The sequence below is a fragment of the Pleurodeles waltl genome, chromosome 4_2 (assembly GCF_031143425.1).
Source record: "Pleurodeles waltl isolate 20211129_DDA chromosome 4_2, aPleWal1.hap1.20221129, whole genome shotgun sequence".
Lineage (NCBI taxonomy): Eukaryota > Metazoa > Chordata > Amphibia > Caudata > Salamandridae > Pleurodeles > Pleurodeles waltl.
In genome coordinates this window covers 568861934-568888854 of record NC_090443.1, presented here as the reverse complement: position 1 = coordinate 568888854, position 26921 = coordinate 568861934, and the positions used below count along the sequence as shown (strand labels likewise).

The following is a 26921-nucleotide window of genomic DNA, read 5'->3' as shown; positions in this document are numbered from 1 at the left end:
TGCTGGGAGATATGGAAACCTGCGCCATAGTTGTTAACTTCTTGAAAATTCCAGCCTAGTATCCCTGTATTCATCGGCACGTCACAATCACGAGTCCAGCCTGCCACTCCTACTTCCTTACAACTAAAACAAAAATCGGGATAGTCGGTCCCCATGTGAGACAGGGCCTGCGGGGTTCGATACAATAACCATTTGCTGAAAAATATAATTCGGTGCCAGTTTGCCCCTCTAAGAACTGAGAAATTCAGACGATTAATGCTCTCCCAGCATTCACTTGAAAGCTCTAAGCGCTCCTGACGAGCCCATTTCCTTTGAGCTTTTATCCCAAGATCTGCTTTGTCCCTGTCTGTCAGAAGCCTTCTCCATGACCCCGCAGTCCTCATCCCAGGAGGATCCGCCAATTCTGAGACCAACGACTGGGCGTTAATAATAGAATTGACATCTAAATACCTTAAAATATGTGACAAAATATTATAGGATCCATCCAAAAGGAAATCATTTTTTAAAGCAGACAGAATATTTAAGGGAGTTTCCCAGTTGTCATTGGCGCGAAAATCCCCAATTTTACTGAATCCCGCGTGCTCCCATCTCCTTACTAAGTCTTCATTAAGCTGAGCACCAGAATGCACCAAGATCTGTGTAAGAGGAGTGTCAAAATGTAAAAATGGGATTGAATGTTTTCTGAAAAAGTCTGATCTTCTCTTAAAGAGCCATTTGAAAGTCTTACAGCGAACTTTTTTAGGCGATTTCACCAAAAGTGCTGGGTTCCGAATATTATGCTCCCTACATATTAAATCCCGAAAATCATTAAAGAACCTACAACCTGCCAAATGATCCATTTTAAAGCTAGCACAGTAATGTGCAAAAAAATCAAAATAATAGTCTTTCAAATTCGGCAAAGCTAACCCCCCCTGTTCTTTATCCGCATATAGTATAGTTAATGCGGCTCGAGCCTTCCAGTTTTGCCAAATAAAAGGGCAAAATATGGACTCCAGTTTTCTGAAAAAGTTTTGTGTTAGAACACACGGAATGGCCGCAAACAAAAAATTGAAGAGTGGTAAGATCAACATTTTAATTAACGCAATTCGACCCAGTATAGAAAGGGGAAGGGACCCCCAGTGGGCCAGCAAAGCCTGAGTTTTCTGAAGTAATGGAGCAAAATTTAGATCATACAGGTCTCGTATATTGGCCGAGAAATAAATCCCTAAATATCTCTTTTGATTGGCATTCACACAACATTTTAATTCAGGGAGCAGACTGATAGGAGAGGTGCCGCAAAAATAATATTGGTCTTGCTCATATTGATCTTATAGCCACCAATTTGCTCAAATGCATTAAATACATTAAAAAACGCTTCCTGAGAAGTACGTTCTTTATCTAGAAACAGGATGATGTCATCCGCATAGAGTTTGATCTTTCCCATTAACTTTAAAGGAGGTTGAATCTGAATATGTTGTCTAATTTTAATGGCTAGAGGCTCAATAAAAGAGCAAATAGTATGGGGGATAAAGGGCAACCCTGCCTAGTCCCTCGTTGTATTTGAAGTTGGCCGACGCACTGAGTTTATAATAATATTGGCTTCTGAGTTTAAGTACAGCCTTTGAATTAGTGCAGTATCCTGAGAAGGCACCTTGTAACTGGACAATACTGCAAAAAGCGTATCCCATACAACCAAGTCAAATGCTTTTTCCACGTCTAGTAAAAGAACGATGGCAGGGACTTTATTAGAAGCAAAATAATCAAGAGCCTCAGCCAAAAAATATGTATTAGTAGCAAGTTGCCGGCCAGCTATAAACCCATTTTGATCAGGATGCACCAGTTTGTTCACTACCCCATTAAGCCTATTGGCCAGAAATTTTGTAATCATTTTGTAATCTGTGTTTAACAATGAAATTGGACGATATGCATTGGGGTCCTCCCTGTCCTTGTTTTTCTTAGGAAAGCTAACCACGTTTCCTGAATGCCAGGTCTTAGGAATCTGCTCGACCATCAGTAGGCCATTAATTAAGGCCAAAAAATCATCAGCAAATGCATTGATAAAAACCTTATAAAACTCAGCCGGGAAGCCATCCGTCCACAGGCCTTCCCCGTGGGGAGGTTCTTAACAACATCTAGGAGTTCTGGCTTCGTAAATGGCTGTAACAGCACCTCACAGTCTTCGTCTGTGAGACTGGGAATCTCCAGGTCCCTCAGGAATTTCTTAATAGACCTGGAATCGATGACTGGGGCATAGCTATAAATTTGTCTATAATGCTCCAGCATAATTTTATCGACGGCTCGGGGATCAGTATATCTAGCCCCGGTGACAGGACATCTTAGAGGGTGTATGATATTACCAGCAATACGATCTCGAGCTTGCCATGCCAAAAGTTTTCCTGTAAAGTTACTCTCTTCATAGACCTTTTGTTTATATTTCCGATATTCTTTATCCACCTTCTTAAAAAAAGTTATCAGCCAATGCCTTCTTAGCAGCTTCCAAAGACTGCTTATTATTGTCCGAGGGAGCATGTAGATAGGCAATTAAACACTTTTGAACTTCCTCTTCCAGGACGGTGATTTGTTGTCTCAGGAACGATTTATCAGCTGCCTCTTTGGCAATTACCCTGCCCCTAAACAAGGCCTTAAATGAATCCCAGACCACAGCTGGAGTTGAGGATCCCTGATTGCGTTTGAAAAAAGCCCTTATTTCAGCCTGAGAGATCTGTAGCCACCCCTCATCCAAAAGAAGCTGAAGATTAAAAAAACACCTTCTAGTCTGAATTGTAGGGGCTTTGGAATGGAGATACTTCCAGCACCAGGGAGGCATGGTCTGATAGGCCAGAGTGCTGGACCAACTGAGTTCTATAACACAATATTTCTGATATCAGAAAAAAAAAATCGATACAAGAGGAGCTTTTGAACCAAGTAGAAATACAAGTATATTCCCTTGCATTAGGAGCGTTCGTTCTCCAGGGATCACAGAGCATCAAGACCTTAACATAGTCTTTAAAAAAAATTGCAACTCTGGGTTTGTGTTGTTTCTTACCCCTAACCGTGGTATCCAAAACTGGATCCTGAAGGAAATTAAAATCTTCTCCAATAATGATTTTGCCTGTTAATTGCAAAAGGGAGTGAAACAAGCCTACATAGGGACCTGGGTCATCTAACAGAGGGGCATAAAAACTAAAAAAGACAAATCTTTCTTTGGCAATTAAACACTGGACCCAACACCATCGCCCGTTGGGGTCAGAAAAAAAAGAAATCAAGTGGCTGTGCATTGAGAGCTCTGGCTAGAAACACTGCCACACCTCTGTGAGCTGCTGAAGCTGCAGCGACTACTTTAAAATCAGCCAATTTTTTAAACATGTGGAAATCCGGAACTTTATTAACCGGAACATGAGTCTCCTGTAAAAGTATAACTGAGGGATTTAAAGCGGTTACCCTTTCCTCAATTATGAACCTTTTCCTACGGTTATTTAATCCATTAACGTTCCAGGAGAGTATTCTTAATGGAAGAAAACATTTTGTCATTGATTTACACCTTGACCTGGTCTGAATAATATCACCCACACTATGGAGTTAAATACTCTATAATAGGCATAGCGGCGCTCTAAAGTGATAAAAACGTAGCCTGGTGTCCGTACCTACCCCCCCCCAAAACCCGCTCCTCCCTTACCCCCCCAACCCTCACCCTCGGTGGCCAACTCCTGGAGCCCTCCCGTCCGGGCAACCCGAGGCCACCGCCCCCACCCCGACCCCAACCTTCCCTAACCTGGTGCCTTGACATAGCACCCTAAGCCACAGACTGGAGAGAGACTAAGGTGCAAACAACCTGGACATGCACTGTGGATGCTATCAATAGAATCTCGCATTTTCTTGCATCATCATCATCCCTCTTAGTGCAATATGTATCTCGCCCTGCCATTCTCTTGTTAAGTTTTTTCTACCCCGGCCCGCCCCCCCCTTGTTCGACCTGACTGCTCAGAGTTTTGAATTACATATAGCAAGGATTTAGCAGCATCAACTGTATGAATAAAATTCGAATGACCCTGAAAAAACACTTTAAGTTGGGATTGCTGCACAAGTCCATCCTGAGCCCCAGCTTTTTGCAATGCCGGAATCATCCCTTTCAATTCTCTCCTCCGATGCGCAGCCGCAACCGGCACATCTGAGAAAATCTTAAATGTATAGTCACCAGGAATCTGGTAGATTTTAGTCTTAAATCTTGAATCTGTTCCTTGATGCGAAAATCACCAAAATTCACAAGAATAGTGCGAGGGTATTTAGCGTTGGGAGGCTGCACTGCAGGGACACGATGGGCCCGCATGATGGTGAGATCCGACTGCTTGTCCGTTGGTTCTGATAGAACATGACGTTGAATAAGACCAGTGACCAGATCTGTGACAGTCTGGCCATTTTCACGGCCTTCAGGGACTCCTGTGAATCTCAAATTAGATCTATGTGAACTATTTTCGGCATCGTCAAACCAAATCTGTAGATCTAGCAGGTCCGCCTGACACTTTGACAGGGATGGTTCTACAGTCACACGGACGTCCTCAAGGTCAGAAACTCGCTGCTCGATATCCGTAATTCGCGAATTAAGTTGCTGGATATTACTACAGATTAAGTTCAATTGCGATTCTGTTCTCCGATTTGTGTCAGCTTGCGAAACTTTCAGAGTTTTTAATTCCCTTAGTATCTGCAGGCGTAAGCTTTCCAGGGGGTGTCAGTACTTGCTGTATCTTTCAGCTCCTGAGATGGAGCCCTATTTTGACCATTTAACTCAGAAGATCCAACAGGAGTAGAAACATGAGGGGAGGATCCAGCTACTGTGTCTCCCCCGACCCTGCTGATTGACTTGTGCAGTAGGAGCGAAACAGAGCTATCTGCCTGAGGGGCAGAGATGCAGCCGTTAATCAGTGAAGGAGTAACCTCTTTCTGGCCTTTCCCCAACCCAAACAAGGGATAGAGTGGCTTGAAGGCAGTGTCCGTATCAGTCACCTGGCCGCAGGAGGTCTCAGAGTTCCAGCTAGGGGTCGACTGAGTGAGCAGTGGGGAGCCTTTGCCAAATGATCCCGGACTGGAATCCGAGTCGGATGGCAAAACTCTTAGTTCATCAGATGGACAGTCAGAGCTAAGGTGAAGGCTTGCCAAATTGTTCATGGAGGGGGGTAAATTATGAGGCAGGAGTGAAGTAGAGTTAGAAGTTAAATCTATGGCGGACGGTATGGCAGGTTCTAAAGATGGAGCCTTGTGTATGTGGTTATCCAAAGGGACAGGACATTTTGTTTTGAAAGTACGTGCTGTTCTAGGAGCCCTGGCGGCAGAGCGACATGTGCCCAGCGCGTGATGTGGAGAACGCCGCATCATCCAAGGTAACGGAGTAGCCGTGTCGCGCCAGAAACGTGCCTGTCCTGATCCTTCAGACCGCGATTGAGTCGTTAGCGAAGCACAGAGAAGGGCCGACAAATCGCACCAAGGGCAAGTCTCAAGACCAGTGTTTTAAGTAAGTGATTTCCACTCTAATAGCTCCCTTACACGGAGAGGAAGCAATGGTCTGTCTCAACCCTCAAAGTACGACTGAATCCGCATTTGGCTGAGTACAAACAGGAACTAGCAGAGCCATTGTAACCAATAATGTCCTTTGGGAAAATAGCTCCCTTAATGAGAAACCCTCTGGCACACTTAACAAGCCTGGCAGTCAAAGTCCCCCAATATATTAGGCATTGACTAGGAATCCTCACCTAAAGAGCCAGGGTCAATAGAAGTGAAAGCGGCCTTTCAATTCAGTCTTCTTTTTTGTTTTGTTTATTTAAGCCCCCTGCCTCACCTCCGTGTGTCGTGCCGGTCTCTCCCTTGCCAGTGAGCTATTACAGGAGCCGAGAGGTTGTGTCCACGAAGTCAGCTGGTTCCACCCTCAGCTCCTGGGATACTGCACTTGCAGGGGGGCGGGTAGCCATCGGCTCCATATTCGGCTGCTTCAGCCCCGTTTGGCCGATACAGCCAGTTCAGGTGCCGCTCCCCTTGATCCTAATTTCGGCGTCCTGCTTGCTGCTGCGCTCGTAAGTAGAGTGAAATACTGTCTTCACAACGCGTCTCGCTCAGACGCGCGCCCTCTCCCTGTGTCTGTGGCTAGCCGCGGAGCATGACGGGAGCTCCCTGCCGGCTTCCCCACAATGGCACCATTAGCACACCTCAGCAGTCAGTCTTGCCCAGACTGGCTTGCAATATGTACTTAGCTGCGCCCATTCATTATGGATTGTGTGTGTTAATGCATTATTGAATTCCTTGGGAACTGTGGGCAAAATCTTGTTAGCCACATCCCAGAAAGTCTTCTAGTGCTTTAGTAGACAGGAAGCGTTTAGGGACCTGGATGCCAAACTGGCAGATGAGAAAACCTTCCAAACGCTAACAGGCTTTGACTCTTTGTCCTGTAAGGCAATGGAATTCGTGGCGACTTTAATGGAAGCCTGTAAACATCAATCTTTCAGGAGTCTGGTATTAAGTCAGAAAGGCAGGGTCCCCAGGGGCAAACCTATGAAGTCTAGCTATAGAGAGAGTCATTGGTGGCAGAGCATGGCTTAGAGCAGGTAGCATGTGTTATAACCTTATCAAAGGGCAGCAGGGTCTTACATTTCAGATCCGGGCTGCAAAAACTGTTATTAAATTTGCCTTGATTCCAAGAGTGGACAACTGAAGGCCAAGCACTTCTACAGCTAGGAGGACTACAGCTGTAAAAGAGACATTTTGTTCTGCAGTGGATCCAAATGGGGAGTCTAACTCTGTATCAGCAGAAGAATTCAGGCCATTAGCATTTACCAAGTCCAAATACATGCATCTGTAATCAGGTGGTGGGGGAAAATTATCTGCCTCCTCGTCATCATGAGGAACATTGTAAAGGACCAGGAAAGCATCATAGTCCGATCCAAAGAGTCTCTAGCATCGGCTAGTATGGAGTCACAGTAGTGTCTAGGAGTTCTCCCAGACCACAGGCTGTGAATTAGTTATTTCATAGTGAGACAATGACAGAACTCGGTTTGAAGCGGACTCTGGGCCCCAACAGGCATCTGAGTTTGGGTCCAGAGTCAGCACCTCAGGAGCCAAATGGAAGAGCAGGCAGAATTGATGTTGCATATCATGCAGGTGTGGAGATGTGAGATAGGGTTGCCTCAGAGCTTCTAAGGAATTTTATCAGGCCAGTGGAAGGAGAGGTCAGGAGGGACTATATAAATGACAAAGAAACAAACACTAGCAGTAACAGTAAACTATAATATCCATGTCCTCTGCTCCTTTCTAACCCCTTCCTTTCGATCTACTGGAAGTTTAGCAAGCATTACTAATATGGGAGGTTAAGCCGCTTAGCATAAAAACATGCAAGGTCAGCAAAAGAGTTTGAGGATTGCTTGGATAGATTTTACTGGGTTCAAGCCTAAAATCAAATGTCTGTTGATCTCTTCAAAGGGAAGGCAATCCTCCACATTTCAAGATGTATGAAACAACCCAATGGGTAACATCCAAAAGTATTTTCCATGCAATTAGAGTCACTGTAACACACTGATGACTTTCTGCATCCAAAGGTTTCCCTTAAATACATATTGTAAAGATGATCTGCATTACCTGTGTTAATGGGGCAAAGAGGACTATTAGCAAAAAAAAAACGTGTCTATGGTCATTGTAACCGTATCTATTTGCAGCACTGCAAAAGGTTCTTTAGCAGGAAATATGAGCCATTCTTACCCAGCAAAAACCTAGCCTTCCTTGTCAGGTTAACAACTCTGAAAGCCATCAAGTTTACAGACCCATAATCTTATAAGTACAAATAGAAAGAAAATGTCAGTTCCAAACTGGACAAGACCCACAGATTGAGGTATTATTAAATGTGGAATTTACTGTGCCAAGACTAAACCTAATGTAGGAAAAAGAAACACTGCCTCAGAGATGCAACAGTGCCGCTCAAGGCAAAATAGTAATTACATGAATAGTAAACGAGGTAAATAAGCGACAGATGCGAAAAAAGATGGAAGTAATATAACAGTCTGTTAATGGCACCTGCAAGAAACCAGTAGCAGCAAACATTAAGATACTCGCTTTTATACTGCATCCTTTCTGATCGTTTAGTGTCTGCCTTGAGGATGTCAATGTGATCCTGAGTACACACCAAGCGCACAATAGAGCTGGGCCTAATGCACTATGGTACCATGTTAAGTCATTGTGAAGAGCAGTGCCAAGGTCCACTCCTACGTCAAAACTTAGGATAGCTCCTGCTATGGAAGGAGCTTCAAAGGAATATTAGTCAATTGCATGCTGTTTGGATGTCATTAGAATCACTCAACACTTCTGAGCATCAGAAAATCTGACCATGCATCTTCAGGGAGGAAACTCTCTACCCATTTAGAGGTCATAATCCTCACTGTAGGAAAGTAGCCTCTTTCTAGCTTGGTTACCCCCACTTTTGGCCTGTTTGTCAGTGTGTTTGACTGTGTTCACTGTGATCCTGCTAACCAGGACCCCAGCGACTGCTCTCTCCTCTAAATTTGGTTTCTGGTAACTTTTTATCCCCATAATTGGCATAATGGTGCCCTCATGTAAGTACCTAGTTTATGTACCCAGGGCATTGGGGTTCCAGGGGATCCCTATGGGCTGCAGCTGTTATTCTGCCACCCATAGGGAACCCATGCAAAGGGTTCTGCAGGCCTGCCATTGCAGTCTGTGGGAACCGGGTACACGCACCCTGTATCACTACAGGTCACTGCACCAGGTCACAGTAAGTCACCCCTGCGGTAGGCCCTCTCAGCACAGAGGGCAGGGTTCAGGTACCTGTGTGTGAGGGCACCCATGCACCAGCAGAGGTGCCCCTACGAACTCTAGCACCATTTTACTGGACTTTGTGAGTGCGGGGACACCATTTTACGTGTATACTGGACATTAGATCACTACCTATGTCCAGCTACATAATGGTAACTCCGAACCTTAGCATGTTTGGTGTCAAACATGTCGGAATCATACCCAAATACTGGTGAAAGTTTTGGAAGTATGATTCCATGCACTCGGAGGGCTCCTTCGAGGACCCCCAGCATTGCACGCACGGACAGGGCAGCCAGGCGTATTCTTAGAGGGCATGTGTAAAGCGTTTGCACACACACACACACACACACACACACACACACACACACACACACACACACAATAAATACACCACAAAAGAAACGTCACGATAAATTATGTAAAAATAAACTATTACACATAAAACATCATGGACCGAAATCAGTAATATTCTGCTAAGCCAGCAGTTGTCAGATCATCATCATGAATGTAAATAAAGAGGAATATTTCCATATTGCACGTTTTCAAAAGCACACCCTCCTAGAGCATATAAGGCGATCCTGAAAATATGCATGTCACCCCCTACAAGGCAAGAACAACATAACTCACATCATGTCATGGAAACATAGTAGTTAGGTGAGGGCGAGAACACACATGAATGATCATGGTATCATCATACATAAATCATCTGCAAGGTGGTTGCCTAACCCCAGCAATGTCTGAGTCTGCACCACCCCAAACATACCGTGCATCTGTACCCCTTTCAGAAGATATGGGGGTGAGAACCCCCTGTCCAGCACAGCAGCTCCTGTGCTCCGGCTATGCTAGGGCTGTAAAAAGACCCCCGGAGGGATGGGGCCCTCTGTCCCGTCCCACAAGTTTCAGCCAAAACAAACGAGAAGCGCAGAGAGAGAGAGAGAGAGAGAGAGAGGCAGAGAGAGAGAGGCGGAGAGCGAGAGAGAGAGAGAGAGAGAGAGAGAGAGAGAGAGAGAGAGAGAGAGACAGAGAATATGAAGGTGCATGTCCTACCTCTTACCTACATAGCATGCTGCCCGTAAAGCAACCTAGGGCCTACCGTAGGGGGTGACCTACATGTAGTAAAAGGGGAGCTGCAGGCCTGGCAAGAAATTTTAGATGCCAAGCCACTGTGGCAGTAAACTGCACATGAAGGCCTTGCAGTGGCAGACCTGAGACAGGTTTGAAAAGGTACTTCTGTGGGTGGCGCAAGCTGCGCTGCAGGCCCACAAGTAGCATTTAATTTACAGGCCTTGGTTATAACAGCTACCACTATACAAGGGACTTACAGGTAAATTAAATGTGGCACTCAGGTGTAAGCCACGCCTACCAAGTTTAGAGGACAGAGCACATGAACTCTAGCATTTTTCAGCAGTGATAAAGTGCCCAGAGCCCTACAGCCAACAAAAAGAGGTCAGAAAAACAGGAAAGAGATTGGGGGTGACCCTGCAAAAAAGGGTATATTATATATATAATAAAAAAAATCTCCACCCCCCCCCCCCATTTACACACACAAATAAAAAAAAATAAAAAAAAACAACAAACAAAACAAGCAAGGACAGCACCTTTACTGCAACTCCAGCAAAACACATCAGTTATGAAAAACCAAAGGATAAATACAGGCACAGAGATGCAGTAGTATCAATATACATGGGTGTGACAGAAAAAAAAATATTGGCCCGTAGGAGGTCAGAAATTTATTAGTCCTATTTCTTAGGCTTCTCGTACAGTGCAGAGACAAAGTCATCAGCTGTTGATTTTGATTGTGGCAAACCGAGGACTTCAATCCATTGAACAATCCTGATAGGCTAAACCACAACTCAGAAAAGGATGATATGATCTGGACAATTCAATAAATCTGTAAATCTTTTTTAGTTATTATCACCAACTGAAAATCTAATTTGTAAATGAGTGAGAAACTTGCAATCAAAGGTCCAGAATGTTTATCTAACACATTGTGTGTTGGCTAGAAAAAGGTAACTGCACATGGTACCACCCAGCCCCTGCCCTGATGCTAGGGTCAACATGTTAACATGTTGAAATCGAAAGCTACAGTGCTACCAGATCATCTTTAGCCAGTAAATTCACATAATCCACACTGGAACTGTTTGGAAACTCCCTTAAATATTTTGAATATCCAACAAAAATACATGCCTAAGATTACAAAACAAGCATTTGCAATGCAATGGATCTCATGTTTGCTCGAGGTAGAGCTATTAGCGTTGTTAATTCCTAACTGGAATTTTCTTGCCATATAAATTGAAAATGAAAAGTAAAATAGTTGACGTAAGTGAGCCAAATCAAAGCTCCACGGCCGCCATGAGCATTAAGGCGAGACACAAAAGGAAAAACAAATTTGCTCGCAGTCAAACTTATCGGCAAAAATGCAATTATCCATGTAGCAAGGTCGATGGCCAAGGCAGTAACAAAACTGCCCCAAGGAGGGACAAACACAAAGCATTTACCAATGGCAAGCCCATGAACGAGTGATAGTGATGGGCATGCAGTGGGAGTGTTAAAAGCCCACAGAGATTACAACACGTCAAAGCACTTGCACACTCCGCCTAAAAACTGCCTTCGAGCAGGGAAGTGTCAAACGTGCGGTTTCCTACAAAGATATTACAACAGGTGTGAAAGCTAGTGGTCCATCTGAAGATGGGCTGAAGAAAAAAAAAAAAACACTTAGGGCTGTGGCTATGCACAAGATGCCTTCTTGTTAGCAGCATAAGATATAACTTGTGATGCATGAGGCAAGCAGACAGTATTTGGCAATTGTGAGTTTCATGTATTCCAAGAATGATATCAAACAGAGACATATATCAAACTTGTAAGACATGAAGGACAAAGGCTTTGTGACTCTTCAGGCCACAGCGCCCCCACCTCTGGCACACCACTCATTGATTGTATATATCCTACCTTGAAACTAGTTTTGTTCTCACAGGCGTTGCCTGCATAGCGAAGGTTGCATTTCTGCTGAAGGGTGCGCTCACAGAACTCATCATTCGTTTGCTAAGTGTTCGCTGTGCATCCATCTTATGTTTTCGAGCAGTAAGTTTATATATGCTGCAAATTCGATCCACAGCCTTCGGTACCGCACGTATCTCCTACAAGGAAAAATGTATTTAGACCAAATGAATCCATTACCTTTCAAGAACACATAGCATGGCATTAAAGAACTAACCAGATACATAACAGTTTGCACTTTTAATCATGTAACGAGCTCAATACCCAGCAATTGCATTTTTCTCTAAACTCAGTGTACAAAATAAATTATATACATATTATGAAATGCTTGCCTAGCGGAAGAAGAACAGGGTTTTACTATATTTGAGCATGAATACAAAAAACAGCATATCCGACACTGCTGCAGGATTTTAAAGCTCTGTGCTTCTGCCTGAAACGCTTCCACGGCCTGCTTAAAGCATACACCTCAGCTAAAAAATAAACCAGCATTTGCAATACAATGGGTCTCGCGTTTGCACGAGTTAGCGCAATTAGCATTGTAAATTCCTAACAGGACTTTTCTTGCCACGCAAATTGAAAATGAAAAGTAAAACTATTGACATAAGCGAGCCGATTCAAAGCGCCAGGGCGGCCATGAGCATGAGCGCGAAAGCAGACACAAAAGGAAAAAGAAGTTCGGTCGCAGTCAAAATTATCGGCAATTATCCATGTAACAGGCTCGGTGTCCAAGGCGGTAACAAAACCGCCACCAAGTAGGAACAAACAAAGCATTTACCAATGATAAAGGATTTTTGAAAGGCAAGCCTATGAACAAGTGATAGTGACGGGCAAGCGGTGGGCATGGTTAAAAGCCCACAACACTTACAACAGGTCAAAGCGCTTGCTTGCTCGACCTAAAATTGGTTCTGGCTCTCCCAGGAAATAGGGTTTGCAAAGTAACCTAGATAAAAAGCACATACAAAGACCTGCATGCTATAACCACTTAGCTTCTTGCTGTCTCTAACCTCTTTCTGATGCAACATAAATCACTAGAATATTTTTATGTATTCAAATCGATAATGTTATCCTGCCCATTTTCTACTGCTGAAAATCTTATATCTTGTATCCTCTCCAACGCACTGTAACATAGGCTATAGTTTGTTGACTTGTTGATTCCAACTAACTGTAATGACTCAAATGAGTGTGAGCCACTGTTTGGAACTATGTGCCACAAAGTCTTTATTTTGAAGCCCCAGGACACGCACGTTGTTCAGTTTTAATCGAGCTTTATCAATAACTAGATATATAAATAAAATGAAAAGCCCAAGCCATTGTGGTTGATATCGGCCTTGTGCTCAGTGTCACACTGAACACCGTCTTGGGGCATTGGAAAGGGGTCAGGTGGGAACACTGCCAAGGTGAAATGAGCAGACGTGAGCAAATGGAGGAAGTGTGCTTGCGAGGCAGTTACCACTCCACTCACCCGCACATATAGACTGACCTTGAGAATATCTCTGGTCTCTAGTAAGGGGTAGGTGGATGTGGTTCTCTAGGTCTGTATTACTGGACACTTAGGGCTGGCTGGTGGAATCGAGGTTATGGATTTGAGAACACAAATTTGAATAATTTTTTTTTAATCTTTAAGTTTGAAAAAGTTTATTTGAATTGGTAATGCTGCCTATGTATTTAGCACTGCGATTTTTTTTTTTTTTAACTAAACGTTTGGGGTTGTGGCCAAGATGGTGGCGGAGTGAAGTGTTTTTCTCCAATCCACCTGGGCCTTTGGTATTGGGCCCGAAACGGTAAAGCCATGAACAGTACGAGCTTGTGGATTACAATTAACGACTATCAATCAGTTTTTGTAAATCCTGGCTACTCACCCGTGAGGGTCTCAAGGCGCTGAGGTGGAGGGGAGGGGCCTCATCCAAAGAGCCAGGTCTTAAGGTTCTTCCTGAAGATGGTGCTTTGTCTGAGGTGCAGGAGAAGATTGTTCTAGCTCTTTACTGCAATGTAGGTGAAGGATCGTCCTCCGGCAGTGTTTTTGCGAGAGATGGTGGCCAGGGCCATCTGGGCGGGACGGAGGGATCTGGCGGGCTGTGAATGGAGACGCAGTGGTTCAGGGAGGCTGGTCCAGCATTGTGTATGGCCTTGTACGTGTGGGTGAGTAGCTTGAAGGTGATTCGCTTCTCGACCGGTAGCCAGTGGAGGGTCCTCAGGTGTTGGGAGATGTGTTCTCAGCGTGGGAGGTCCAGAATGAGTCTGGCGGTGGCGTTCTGGATAAGTTGTACTTTTTTAAATGTTTCTAGTTCAGGTGACGGCAGAGAGGGCGTTGCCGTGACCGAGCTTGCTTGTGGCTGAGGCGTGGGTGACTGTCCTGGGATACAGCAGATTAGCAAATTGGAGGGCTAGGAATGGACAGGAATGTGCTGTACCATGTTAAGTACAGCCCATTCCTTGCGCTATATGAAATAAAGACAAATCTGCCCAAAGTATCTGCAGTGAATATAATGCTGTATTATTGGGTATTGAAATTGCAAATCAGATGAAACTGTCACAATTACTACATTGATTATTGTGCCTCTTGTAATCAGTGGTTCACAACAATAAGGACTATGGCCTTCTCGAATAGAAAATAAAAATCTGTTATTGGATGGCAATTATCTGACTTCCAATATTATTGGCAAAAAATATGTCTACGTCTCTCCAGTTCACAATTTATTGCCAATCACGATCCATGGTAAAACCGCACTATTGTGAAGAAAACGCAGTTATCTAAGTGAAAACTACAACACATTAAAACCTTATTATTGAGTTGAAGAGTGTTTGCCCAGGAAACCTGCTGTGTCTCTTAATTTTGGGTTAGGGTTTTCACAGTACCTTAAAATTTGGACCTTTTGACTCAAAGGTGCCAGTGATGCTGGTTTAATGGCTTTCTGTACAGGAAGGACTAATCTAGATGATGGGAAAAAAAATTATTGCTCTCCAAGGAATCAGGGTTTGCAAAACCACCTAGGTAACAAGTTAATTGTCATCTTTTGACAACAGCGCCCACGAGCAAAAAAAAAAAAAAGAAAAAAAAAAAAGTGGAAACTGAGGAAAGACGACTTAACAAAATAAAAGTCAGCTTAAAAAAATAAAACTTTGCAATTTGGTTTGTCCTGCTGGGCACGTTTTTGCCAGTCTCAAGCCTTCTGTTTGCAGGGCACAGGAAGTTAGAACAAAACAGTACCTCGATCATCTGTGGAGCAGCGGACGGGGGCTAATGAAGTTGAATCAATTAGTGCTTGATACTTGCTCCACACCGAGGAACGGAAATTATGCCAGGCCTCTCCCTGCCTTGACGAATTATGAGGCTGTAAAGAAGAGTGCCACACAAGCCAACAAATGGTGAGCGACAGGCGGGCTTCCAAGGCCTTTAATGAACTCAACAGTGTCTCATGCGAGACGTATGTGCATGCACTTGCTGGCTCGTCCCTAATAAAGTGGCAATTTGAGGAGCGCACTTCAGACGACTGGCAGGCCTCAACATTTTGAACAGGTGCAGCATCGAGGCTGGGACTGCACACAGCCTGAAGCACGCGCATTCAAAATTTTTACAAAGAAGTTGACATCTGTTTCTCTCTAGGGCATAGTTACTTAGGTTGCGGCAAGGCTGTAAAGAAAAAATTAAAAAAAAAAAAAAAAAAATCAACGACCTACTAGGTTACTGCAATTTTGTTTTAATATATGGAAGAAAAAACAAAAATCAAAGAACAGATCTCAGAGTGTAAGCAGCAGGAGTTTCAGGGTGGCGATGTGGAATATCACCTAAGTGAGAATAGTGTCAGAACTTGCATAGTCACCTACTTATTCACCTATAAATTACTCTCAGGAAGTGAAGCACCTGTTTCCGACATCTGTCTGTAACCTATAACGCACTAATGCCTTAACCATTCATGTTCTGTCAGTGAAGAAAGTTAGTACAACTCTACCATGCTGGATCTTATCTGAAGAAATGACAGATTGCATTTATTGCCTTCGGTGAGAGAGGGAAGCCTGCTTTGCTATAGCCATGCTGTCCCTATTCATTAAAAACTAAAGCTTACACTGCTGTTACCCTATTTGTATCTGCTTATGCTGCCCCAGCTGTACCTGCCCTCCGAAGGAGGGATGCTTGCACCATTTCTGACCAAGGTGTAGCTGTTCTATGAAGAGACGTGTTTACCCTGCTCTTTCTCCATTTCCTAATGATAAAAAGATAATTTGAATGCCCTTACATAGCATGTCCTGACCAGTAAGAAACATTTATTGAACCCAGGACACAACTTCCCTGCTTGACCAAACTGTGTGACTCAGGGCAATTCGTTTTCTTCACTCCTCCTTCCTTTTCAGTAGTCATCACATTTTAGAGCAACTTGTAAAAACTTAGCTCATGATGTGCACACTACAAAAACCTCTTTTATATGGGTTAATAAACCATAATGTTGCTTTACTGATGAAAACATTAAAAGCCTTGCATAAGACAACTAACTTGCCTCTTGCGACAATAGTAAAGTTTTCATTAGGGCAGAAGGGGGTAAAGAACGCAATTTCCATCCAGGATCTGAATTGTACAATGTCTAATCAGGAAACTTGGTTTTAATTCCAGCTTCCAAGCTGGACTTATTAATAATTATGATTAATTACTTTTCTTCACTGTTGCTCTTTTCCCATGATCCCCTCATTTGAGAGCAGATTAAAATATTCCAGGAAGCACACTGTACAGTAACCTCTCTTGTGTAAAGCTTACTAGACAAGGTTGTTCCATCTATTAAAACAAAAGGATTATATAGAAGGAAACATGGAAACAAAACAACCAACTTGACTCTTGAATTATTATTAAAATTGTCCCAGCAAAAAAGGTGTGGTTGACAAATTTAATTAAGGCTGCTTACAGCAGTGATATAATCTAAGGTGCTAAAAAGAAACAATCCAAAATTCACTTTATGTAATTAAAAAAAAAAAAACTCTGCTATAAAGTAACAGTCACTGACATTTGCAGAAAGGCAAGAGATAGGCTAACTCAAGAGCTGTTCCCTTATACCTGGCATGGCACTGCTTTTTGTTCTTAGGCAAGATACAACACAGATAGTGCTGCAGAGAAAAATGGGACTCTCTACCACTGCCCTATTAGTGCTAACTTCGAGGTAGGAGATGCTTTGGTGTTGGATGTTTAGTCTGTGCTCTCAAGGCCCTTGAAACTCAAGATGCCCAAACATTCCACCCTCTTGTGAGGCTAGCAAAAATGCCCTATAACTAGGGTTGTTTCACATTTGATTTTTGAAAGCTACATTCCTGGGAGACACCTAACCTCACAAGGGCAATCTTCAAACATCAAAACAAGCTGATAAAGAGAATTGTATGATGCCGGGCCTCCTGTTAATCTTGTGGTAGAGACACCAGTAAAAACATTCTGCACTCACCCACCTAACATTTTAATATTGATCTAACAGTTTAATCAAGGGATAAAACAAATGTTGACAAAAGTGACAAACTCACCCGAATGAGGGAACCCAATAACTAAGTGACTATACAACCAGTGAAGAGTAGTACTCTTGAATGTGTTCCAGTGCAAACATTAGAACCCAGTGATTAAGCATACTACACAAGAAAGGTAAGATTTCTCTCTATACGAGTACATGGATTTTTGGTAAATCTATAAAGGGTTTTGCTATTTCATGCAGCAGTTTTGTACTTCCTGTATGCTCATGTCTGTTTACAAAAAAATATTCAACAGTGTTTACAAGGACACTGTAGGGAGCTGGCGTGGTGTCCAGGTATCCCCTATTAGTGTAGTGTAGGCAGTGTCGAGAAGCCAGGCTCTCTAGAGGAAGCTGTGGATGAGCAGCCAAGACTTATCTAGGAGACACGCAAAGCTCACGCAATACCACTGTAGTCACACAGCACTTACACTCAGTTTTACAAAAATAAAGGTACTTGATTTCAGTGACACAATTACCAAAAAGTACTAGAGAGGCAACCCTCCAATAGGAGGTAAGTAACACACTAGATATGTACACCAATAATCAGTAATAGGCATAAAAAGTGATAGAAAACAGTGCAAATAGCAATAGATAATAGTGACCCTAGGGGGAGCCCAAACCATATACTAAAAAAAATTGAATGCAAATTCACTAGGTAAGTGGAATGTGCAGAGGGGAGCTGGGGGAACTACGAAACCCCAAAGGTAAGTACCACAGTGCCCCCCAGCGACTAGGAAGAAAGGAGTAAGTTACTGGATTTATCCCCAAACCACCCAAAAGGACTAAAAAGAAGAAAATGCAACACCCAGACAAGACTGCAAGAAACCAGCGGTGGATTCCTGAAGAGGAAGACCTGTGGAAGAAGGGGACCAAGTCCAGAAGTCGCAGGAGTGTTCGGTGGTGGCAGGAGCCACCACCCATCCGTCTGTGGTTGCTGGAGTTGGTCTACAGTAGGACGAAGACAGTCAACAATGCAGCCCTTGAGCCGGAAAAGAGTTTCTGGAGGATGCAGTGGACTTACCATGCCGGACAGAAGATTGCAGTCGGTCAGTGGCATGGAAGGGCCACCAACAAGCCTTGGCAAAGGCAGAAGTTGCGGTGAAGCAAAAGAAAATAAGTTACTTACCTGTAACTGTAGTTCTCCAGTATTGGTATCTTTCATAGATTCACATGCTTGAATCATTCCCCGTCGTCGAAGTGGGAGTCCCACGGTACATAGAAAGCAATAAATAGAGAAAAAACTTTTCTTTCCTTTTTTTTTTTTTCATTGAAGTCAATAGGAAAAAACATATTCAATTGTAGAACTATCAGCCTCTTTAGAAAGAGCCCAAACTTCAACCAATCAGGCGTGACCACCCTCTTAGAACCCTCAGCACAGAGGCTCAGTCTGTCAGATTTCTCCGCACTAGTGTACACAGGAAAAAATCCCAGAAGGTGAGCCTCTCTGGGGAGGAGGGTGGGTCGCATGTGAATCTATGAAAGATACCAATACTGGAGAACTACAGTTAAAGGTAAGTAACTTATTTTCTTCTCCAGTATTAGGGTATCTTTCATAGATTCACATGCTTGAATCAGAATAGCCAGCAGTAAGGATAAGTTATTATTTTCTTGTAGTACCAACAGAATGCATAAACATAATGCATGTTGACTGAATGTATATAAGCAATTAAATCTGCAAATTAAGAGCTAATCATTACAAAGTACATGTAGTAACCATCCATTATATATAATACCTATCCATATCCACATAAACATTTAGACATGAATATAAATACATATACCTCCATGTAGTCAAGAAAAAATATGTGTATTCCTAACTGCATATAAGAAGCGTATACTCTAAATTACATATGAAATAATACACAGAGGATGGAGGGTAAAGTTTATAGGCTCACCTTATGTGAACAAATTGCGCAAAACTGCTTGTCCTACCACAGCATCCACCTTGTCCGTAGCTTCCAGGCAGTAATGCTGGGTGAAAGTATGAGGACGTGTCCATGTCGCTGCCTTGCAGATTTGGTCCAGAGGTATTCCAGTGAACAGAGCTGTGGAAGTGGATACCGCTCTAGTGGAATGCGCCCGGACCTTAGATGATAATGGCTTTCCCGCCAACTGGTGGGTCAAGTGAATTGCAGCAGAAATCCAGCGCGCTATAGTTTGCTTAGTAACTGCGCTACCACGATTGACCTTTCCAAAGCTGATAAACAACTGCTCAGATTTACGGAAAGCACTTGTTCTTTCTATATAGAACTTTAAACAGCGCTTAATGTCTAACGAATGCAAAGATCGTTCAGCTGCCGTTTGAGGATTTGGAAAAAATGTTCGTAGAACTACTGGTTCGTTTAAGTGAAAAGATGATGGAACTTTAGGTATAAACCTTGGATTCGTTCTCAAAATGACCACCTCTGGCTTGAATTGAAGGAAAGGTGGAGAAATTGTAAATGCCTGGATATCGCTGACTCTCCTTGCCGATGTCAAGGCTAAAAGAAGGGCCGTTTTAAAAGAAACGAACTTCAAATCCACTCTATGAATAGGCTCGAACGGATGTTTCATTAATTGGGAGAGCACAATGTTCAGATGCCATTGTGGTGCAGGACGATGAATTGGTGGATATTTTCTGAACAAACCTTTAAGAAATTATTTTATGATTCTGGCGGACCATAGTGAAGGTGACTGAGAGGTCCGTCGGTAACGAGATATGGCAGCCAAATGCACTTTAATCGATGAATGCGAAAGACCGGATTTAGCCAAATGTAGTAAGTATGGCAAAATTTGTTTAGGGGATGATGTTAGAGGATGGATGCTGGAAGCTGCGCACCACAAACAAAACCTCTTCCACTTGAATTTCTATGTGCGATTCGTAGACTGGGCTCTGGCACAGGCAAGTATCTCTCTGCACTCCGGAGGAATATTCAATCCATCAAATTCATAGAATTCAGGAGCCAGGCTGATAAACGAAGAGATGTCGGGTTGGGATGACGAACCTGACCCTGGCTCATTGTCAGCAGATCCGGAATTGCTTTCAGCCGAATGTGAGGTTGTTCCGATAGCAATAGAAGCTCTGTGAACCAGAACTGGCGTGGCCACCTCGGAGCGATTAGAAGAATCCTGCATTGCTCCCTCTTCATTTTTAGCAGAAGTCTCGGGATGAGTGGAAGCGGGTGAAAAGCGTATGCATAAATCCCTGACCATCTGATCAAAAACGCATTCCCCCTCGAACCCTTCTGCGGACGCCAGCTTGCGAAGTGTCGGCATTTTTTGTTGTCCTTGGTCGCGAATAGATCTAGGGTGGGCTTGCCCCAAAGGCGAAAGAGATTGTCGAGAACCGATTGATTGAGTTCCCACTTGTGGCAGCTGGTTCGATTCCTGCTCAAGGCATCTGCCCAGATGTTGGTGATCCCTGGGAGATGTTCTGCTCGGATGGCGATTCCCTGCTGAATCACCCAATGCCACAGCTTCTGCGCCTCCAGGGATAATGCTCGAGATCTTGTGCCTCCTTGCTTGTTGATATAGTGCATGACCGTGGTGTTGTCTGTCCTTATCAACACTGAAGAGTCTTTGATGTTCATGAGGAAGGATTTGAGTGCCAAAGACACCGCTCTGAGCTCTAATACATTTATGTGGAGAGTTGATTCTTGCATAGAGCATTTTCCCCTCACGGAAAGATCCTGTAAATGAGCACCCCATCCCTCCAGGGATGCGTCCGTTGTTACTATGTGCATGGTCCTGTCTTTCAGAAATGACAGCCCGTCTGAGACTAGGGGAGTTTCTTTCCACCACCTGAAAGCCTGTTTCGCTGCAGGGGTGATTTGTACTAGCTCGTCGAAAGAGCCTTCTGTCTGTTTCCATTGGTTGTCTAGTTGTTGCTGAAGAGTCGATAGTATCCCTAGAAAAGACTTGTAAGTCCGCACTGAAACGGACCTTTTTTTGCTGAGCCGAGCTGCTAAGTTTCGAAGTCTCCGTCTTCTGTCCTGTGAAGCAAAGGCTTTCGCTTGTAAAGTGTCCAAGATGGCTCCTAGAAACGTGATGTTCTGAGTGGGCTCTGTGTGAGATTTGGGGTAATTGACCGTCAAACCCAAAGCTCCGAAAAGGGAGAGACATGTTTCCGTGTCTCTGGCAGCCTTCGACGCTGTACGTGCCTTTATTAGCCAGTCGTCTAGGTAAGGGAACACCTGTACCCCTAATTGTCTGAGGTGGGCTGCCACTGGCGCCAAAACCTTGGTGAACACTCTTGGAGCCGACTTGAGGCCAAACGGAAGCACTCTGAACTGGTAGTGAATGCCTGTGACCCTGAACCGCAAGAATTTCCGATGATTGGGGTGAATTGGAATGTGAAAATATGCGTCCTGAAGATCTAGCGAGGTCATAAAATCCCCTCGGTTGAGGAGGCTCAGAACGTCTTGAAGAGAGATCATGCGAAAAAATTGCTTCTTGAGGTATTTGTTGAGCGATCGAAGATCGAGAATAGGCCTCCAGTCTCAGTTTTTCTTCCTGATAAGGAAAAAACGGGAGTAAAAACCTATTCCCCTCTGGTTTCTTGGTACGATCTCTATTGCTCCCTTGCTCATTAAGATAGCAATCTGTTCCATAAGCTTGTTGAGATGGGCTGGCGGTGGGCCTCTTGGTGGTACTTGAGGAGGAGACTGGTTGAATTCTAGAGTATGTCCCCGATTGATAATATCCAAAACCCATCTGTCTGTTGTTTTTCTGGACCATTGGTGTAGAAATCCGGAAATTGTGCCCCCTATACGAGTGTTGGTGCAGGGGCTGGGTGCAGGCACTTGATGAGGGTCACTGCTTTCTAGCCGTATCCTTGGGTCTGAAAGCAGACTTTCCTCTCGTCTGCTGTTTGAAGCGAGCTGATGTTTGCTGGCGAAAGGAATGCTGTTGTTGCTGGCCATAAGTTGAGCGATATTGCCCTTGGTAAGAGGAGTACGGTCTATATTGTTGAAAACCTCCTCTGTGGGAAAAAGTACCTCTCCCTCTCGCTCCTCGAAAGGGTTGCCTTTTGTACTGGAGCGTTGCAAGTGACCTGGCTGTTTCAGTGTCTGACTTGATCGACTGCAATACATCGTCATGTTTTCCAAATAAAAGTTCGCCATCATATGGCATGTCTAGAATTTTCAACTGAACTTCCGGCCTAAAAGATGTAGCCTTTAGCCACCCTTGGCGTCTTAGAACCGCAGCACCGGCCAATTGTCTGAAACCTGTAGAAGAAACATCAATGGCCGAGTCTATGATTTCGGCCGAAATCTTTTCTCCTTCTTGAAGAATTCTGCGTGCCTCTGCCCTACTGGATTCAGGTATCATGTCAATGAATTGTGACATGTCAGACCACATCTGACGATCGTATCTCCCCAGTATTGCTAGAGAGTTGGCGGCTCTAACAGTAGTGGCAGCCATGGTTGAAAATGTTTTACCTATAGAGTCCAGACGCCGTCCTTCCTTGTCTGGAGGGGCAGTCAGAGAAGCTGACGGATTCCTGGATCTTCTCTGAGCTGCTTGGGAGATAACCGAATCCGGCTTAGGATGGCTGATTAGACATGCTGGGGAGTGGTCAGGTGCCTTATATTTCTTTTCTAGTCTGGGCAAGACTGCAGGAATGGAGGACGGAGTCTGCATGACCTTTAAGCCTTCTTCCCAGATGAAATCGACTATGGGAATGGCTCTTACCGATTTTCTAGTGTCCTCTAGAAAACAATCTGATTGTTTTGACGTAATCGGTAGCTGGAATCTTTTGGCAGCTCTCTCCATGACACTATGGAAACCCCCAATGTCCTGAGGAGGAGAGTCTACTGGCGGTGGTGTAGACGGAGATGGAGTCTGAATCTGATACTCATCCCATTCCGGTATTAAAGAGTCTGAGTCTTGTATCTCCCCTTCTTCCTGTTCCTCCTCAGATGACGGTGACTCAATAGTCTGAACCGATGGAGGTGCTGTGGTAGGGTCTGGTAATGTGGAAGGTCTAGCTGGAGTGGACACTGGTGTCTGCTGAGGCTGTACCGGTGTAGAAGGACCAGGCGGGGGAAACCTCGCATAGTAGTCCTGCATCATTTGCTGAAGGTTGTTAATCAATGATACCGGCATTTGTACTGTCTGTTCTGGTTGTTCGAAATGCCCTTGATCCTGCCGGTGGGAAAATTGCTGAAGATCCTCCTCTTCATCCTCCTCTTGGCATTTTATACGTAGTTCGGACGGACTACGCGCTACCGGAAAAAATCCATCATCAGAGTACCCATCGCCATCATCATCATCATCATCATCATCAGCAGCATCAGCAAAAAGATGCTGCGGAGGAACGGGTGCAACCTTGCTGGGCGATGTATGCGATGGTTGTAAAACAGAGGACCTGACCTGTACAGGCAAAATCCTTTGTGGTAGGTAAGGAGATGTTCCAGAAAAATAAATAAACCGTCGACGGAGCTGTCGTCGACGGAGCAGGCGTCGACGGGGCCGTCGGTGTAGTTGGTGGTATCATTGTCGATGAAGGAGCCGTCGACGAAGCCAATGTCACTGCGTCACCCGTCGACGGGGTTGACAACGACGGAGTTTTCGCGATCCGGTGCGTTGATGGAATCTTCGTCGGCGAAACCGACGGCGACCTTCTGAATCTCTTCGTCGACGATGGTAAAGATTTTAGCTTCTTACTCATCGACGGCTTCTTAATGATCTTCAAAGTGTGCGACGACGACGGACCATACTTGAGACTCACCGATGTTATCGTCGTAGACGACAGCGGAGATGAAGTCACTATCATCGGAGACGGAGGGGCTGTAAACGTAGCCGTAGTCATCACAGGTAGAGCTATCGTCGACGGAGCGCTCGTCGAAGGTGTAGATTTTTTGGACATCGACGAAGGTAGAGAACTGGAAGGCTTTTTAAGCTTCTTTGAAGAAGAAGCAGGTGTTGATGGTTCTGAATGAACCCTGCCACTTGCTACCTTAGATGTTGAAGGTAGATCCCCGGTGTCCTTAAAAGCATGCAGCTTCTTGGCTGACTTAGTGCTTGCAGGGGATAGGCTCTCCACAGACCTCTTTCTCTTCTTTGAGGTCACTGCAGTGTCACTCTCTTCTTCTTCTGGAGCCAAAGTAGGTGCCTGGCTTCTCTGTCCCTCAGAGTCTTATTAGGAAAGGTCCTGCAGATCTTACAGTCCTTGACCTTATGCTCTGGATGTAAGCAATAGATACATTCTTTGTGAGGGTCCTCACAGTGAAGTCTCAATTTGCCACAGGTCCCACAAGGTCTAAAAAGGCCTTTTCTTGTAGACATGATGGAAAAAAGACTTGAAGAAAAAATGAAGTTAAAAGTACTAAGGATTTCTCTTGAAGAGATGGAAAACTGAGCAGAGCTCAGGGAGACTCCCTTACACACGACATGCGGTAGAAAATCTGACAGACTGAGCCTCTGTGCTGAGGGTTCTAAGAGGGTGGTCACGCCTGATTGGTTGAAGTTTGGGCTCTTTCTAAAGAGGCTGATAGTTCTACAATTGAATATGTTTTTTCCTATTGACTTCAATGAAAACAAAAAAACAAAAAAAAAGGAAAGAAAAGTTTTTTCTCTATTTATTGCTTTCTATGTACCGTGGGACTCCCACTTCGACGACGGGGAATGATTCAAGCATGTGAATCTATGAAAGATACCCTAATACTGGAGAAGTGGAGCTGCCGGGGACCAGCAAGGTCCAGGAGGACTCAACCCATGATGGAAGACCTGGGGGACCCTCCACAAGGCAGCGAGTCCACAGAATAACAGGCAGCCCCCACAGGACACCCACTGGACAAGCAACCAGGAGTTGCAGAGGAGCCCACGCAGCACAACCGGAGAAGGGCCCCTCTGCGTCCCAAAAAGGAGCGCTCGGGCTACATGGAGCCTGAAGATCCCTTGGAGGAGATGCCAACAAGCTTTGGTACCTGCAAGAGACGCAGTGCATGGAGTACTGTCCTGCGTGGAAAGGCAAGGGCTTATCTCCACCAAAGCTGGACAGCTGGCAGAGAGGACTACTCCAGGCCACCACCGTGATGCAGGATCCACGCAGGATGAAAGAAGATCCACGCAGCCTGTTGTCGTGGCAGTTGGTGCCTGCGGATGCAGGAGAGTGACTCCTTCACTCCAAGCAAGATTCCTTCTTTCTTCTTGTGCAGGCTGAAGGCTTGCTGTCCCAAGAGAACGCATAGCCAGGGGAATGTTGCAGAAGCTGGAAGGAGCCGTGGAAACAATGTTGCAAGCAGAGCCTTCATTGTGGATGCAGATTGTCAGTTCCTGGAGGGTCCAATCGTGGTTCCAGTGGCCAGAAGTCGAAGTAGAGGTTGTAGAGGAGTCCTGCTGGAATCTTGCAAGCCGAATCTGAGGACACACCCCAGAGGAAGACCCTAAATAGCCCTGAAAGGGGGATAGATCACCTAGCCAGTTGACCACCTATTAGGAGGGGGTTCTGACATCACCTGCCTTTCCTGGTCACTCAGATTCACCCAGATGCCTCTGCCCACCTTGTATTCAAGATGGCAAAAACAAGGGACCTTTCTGAGGAGCTCTGGGCACCACCCCTCGGGTTGGTGATGTACAGGGGAAGGGTCACTCCAGTTTCGTGCCAGGACAGGGACTGGGGATCCCTGAACCAGTGTAGGCTGGGTTATGCACAAATGGCACAAAATGCCCTTCAAAGCACACCAGTGGCTTGGGGAGGCTACCCCTCCCAAGCCATGTAACACCTATTTCCAAAGGTAGAGGGTGTTACACCCCACCCCCTAAAGGAAATCTTCTGTTCTGCCTTCCTAGGCTTCAGCTGTTCAAGCAGCAGGAGGGCAGAATCCTGCCTGAGGGTGGCAGCAGCTTGGGCTGCCCAGAAAACCCCAGAAGGCTGGCAGCAGCAATGCTGGGGGTCCTCTAAGGAGCCCCAGAGTGCATGGAATCATACTTCCAATACTGGCAACAGTATTGAGGTATGATTCCGACATGTTTGATACCAAACATGCCCAGGTTCAGAGTTACCATTATGTAGCTGGACCTGATGTCACATTTTACATGGGCTCCCCATGGGTGGCATAATACATACTGCAGCTCATGTGAATCCCCTGGTATCCCAACGCCCTTGGTACCTGGGCACCATATACTAGGGGACGTACATGGGGGCACCAATATGCCAAATATCGGGTGTATGTGGTTCAAGTAGCCAAGTTTAAAGGGAGAGAGCTTAATCACTGGGGTCCTGGTTAGCAGGATCCCGCTGAACACAGTCAAACACACTGACAACAGGCAGAACAAGGGTGTAACCATGCCAAGAAAGAGGGTACTTTCCTACAGCCTCTCTCTCCTTTTGTGCGTTAGCTACCTTGGTTGTATCTGTCCTGTATTTGTGAGAGAATCGTGTAATGTTCTTTTTGCTGCGGTCACCTGTCCTTAACTTATATATGTGAGGAAAGTTGCGTTGTGGCGGTCCATCTTGTACCTTTATTGTGAAGCTCGGTTTAAAACCTTTCACACCACATAAGAAAAAATAAATGATCCTCATTGCCACATGCTTGTTTTAATGCATGATTTGAGTAAAAGAGTGAACTCTTACAAATTAATTGAACAGAGTTTACTTTTAGTTTTACACACAAAACAAACTTTTTTTTAAGGAGTAGACAGTTTGTAAACATTTAAAAGACAGCTGGCAAGTTA

The 26921-nt window shown here is 44.7% G+C and overlaps 1 protein-coding gene across 1 annotated transcript in view; it reads right to left on the bottom strand.

Moving 5' to 3' along the window:
* The window catches only part of ASPM (assembly factor for spindle microtubules), a 269329-nt gene that overhangs the window by 8724 nt on the left and 233684 nt on the right, over window positions 1-26921 (bottom strand). Inside the window, exon 29 of the mRNA XM_069232128.1 lies at window positions 11734-11921. Within this exon, the coding sequence (XP_069088229.1) occupies window positions 11734-11921 (188 nt within the window). The remainder of the gene's footprint in view (window positions 1-11733; window positions 11922-26921) is intronic.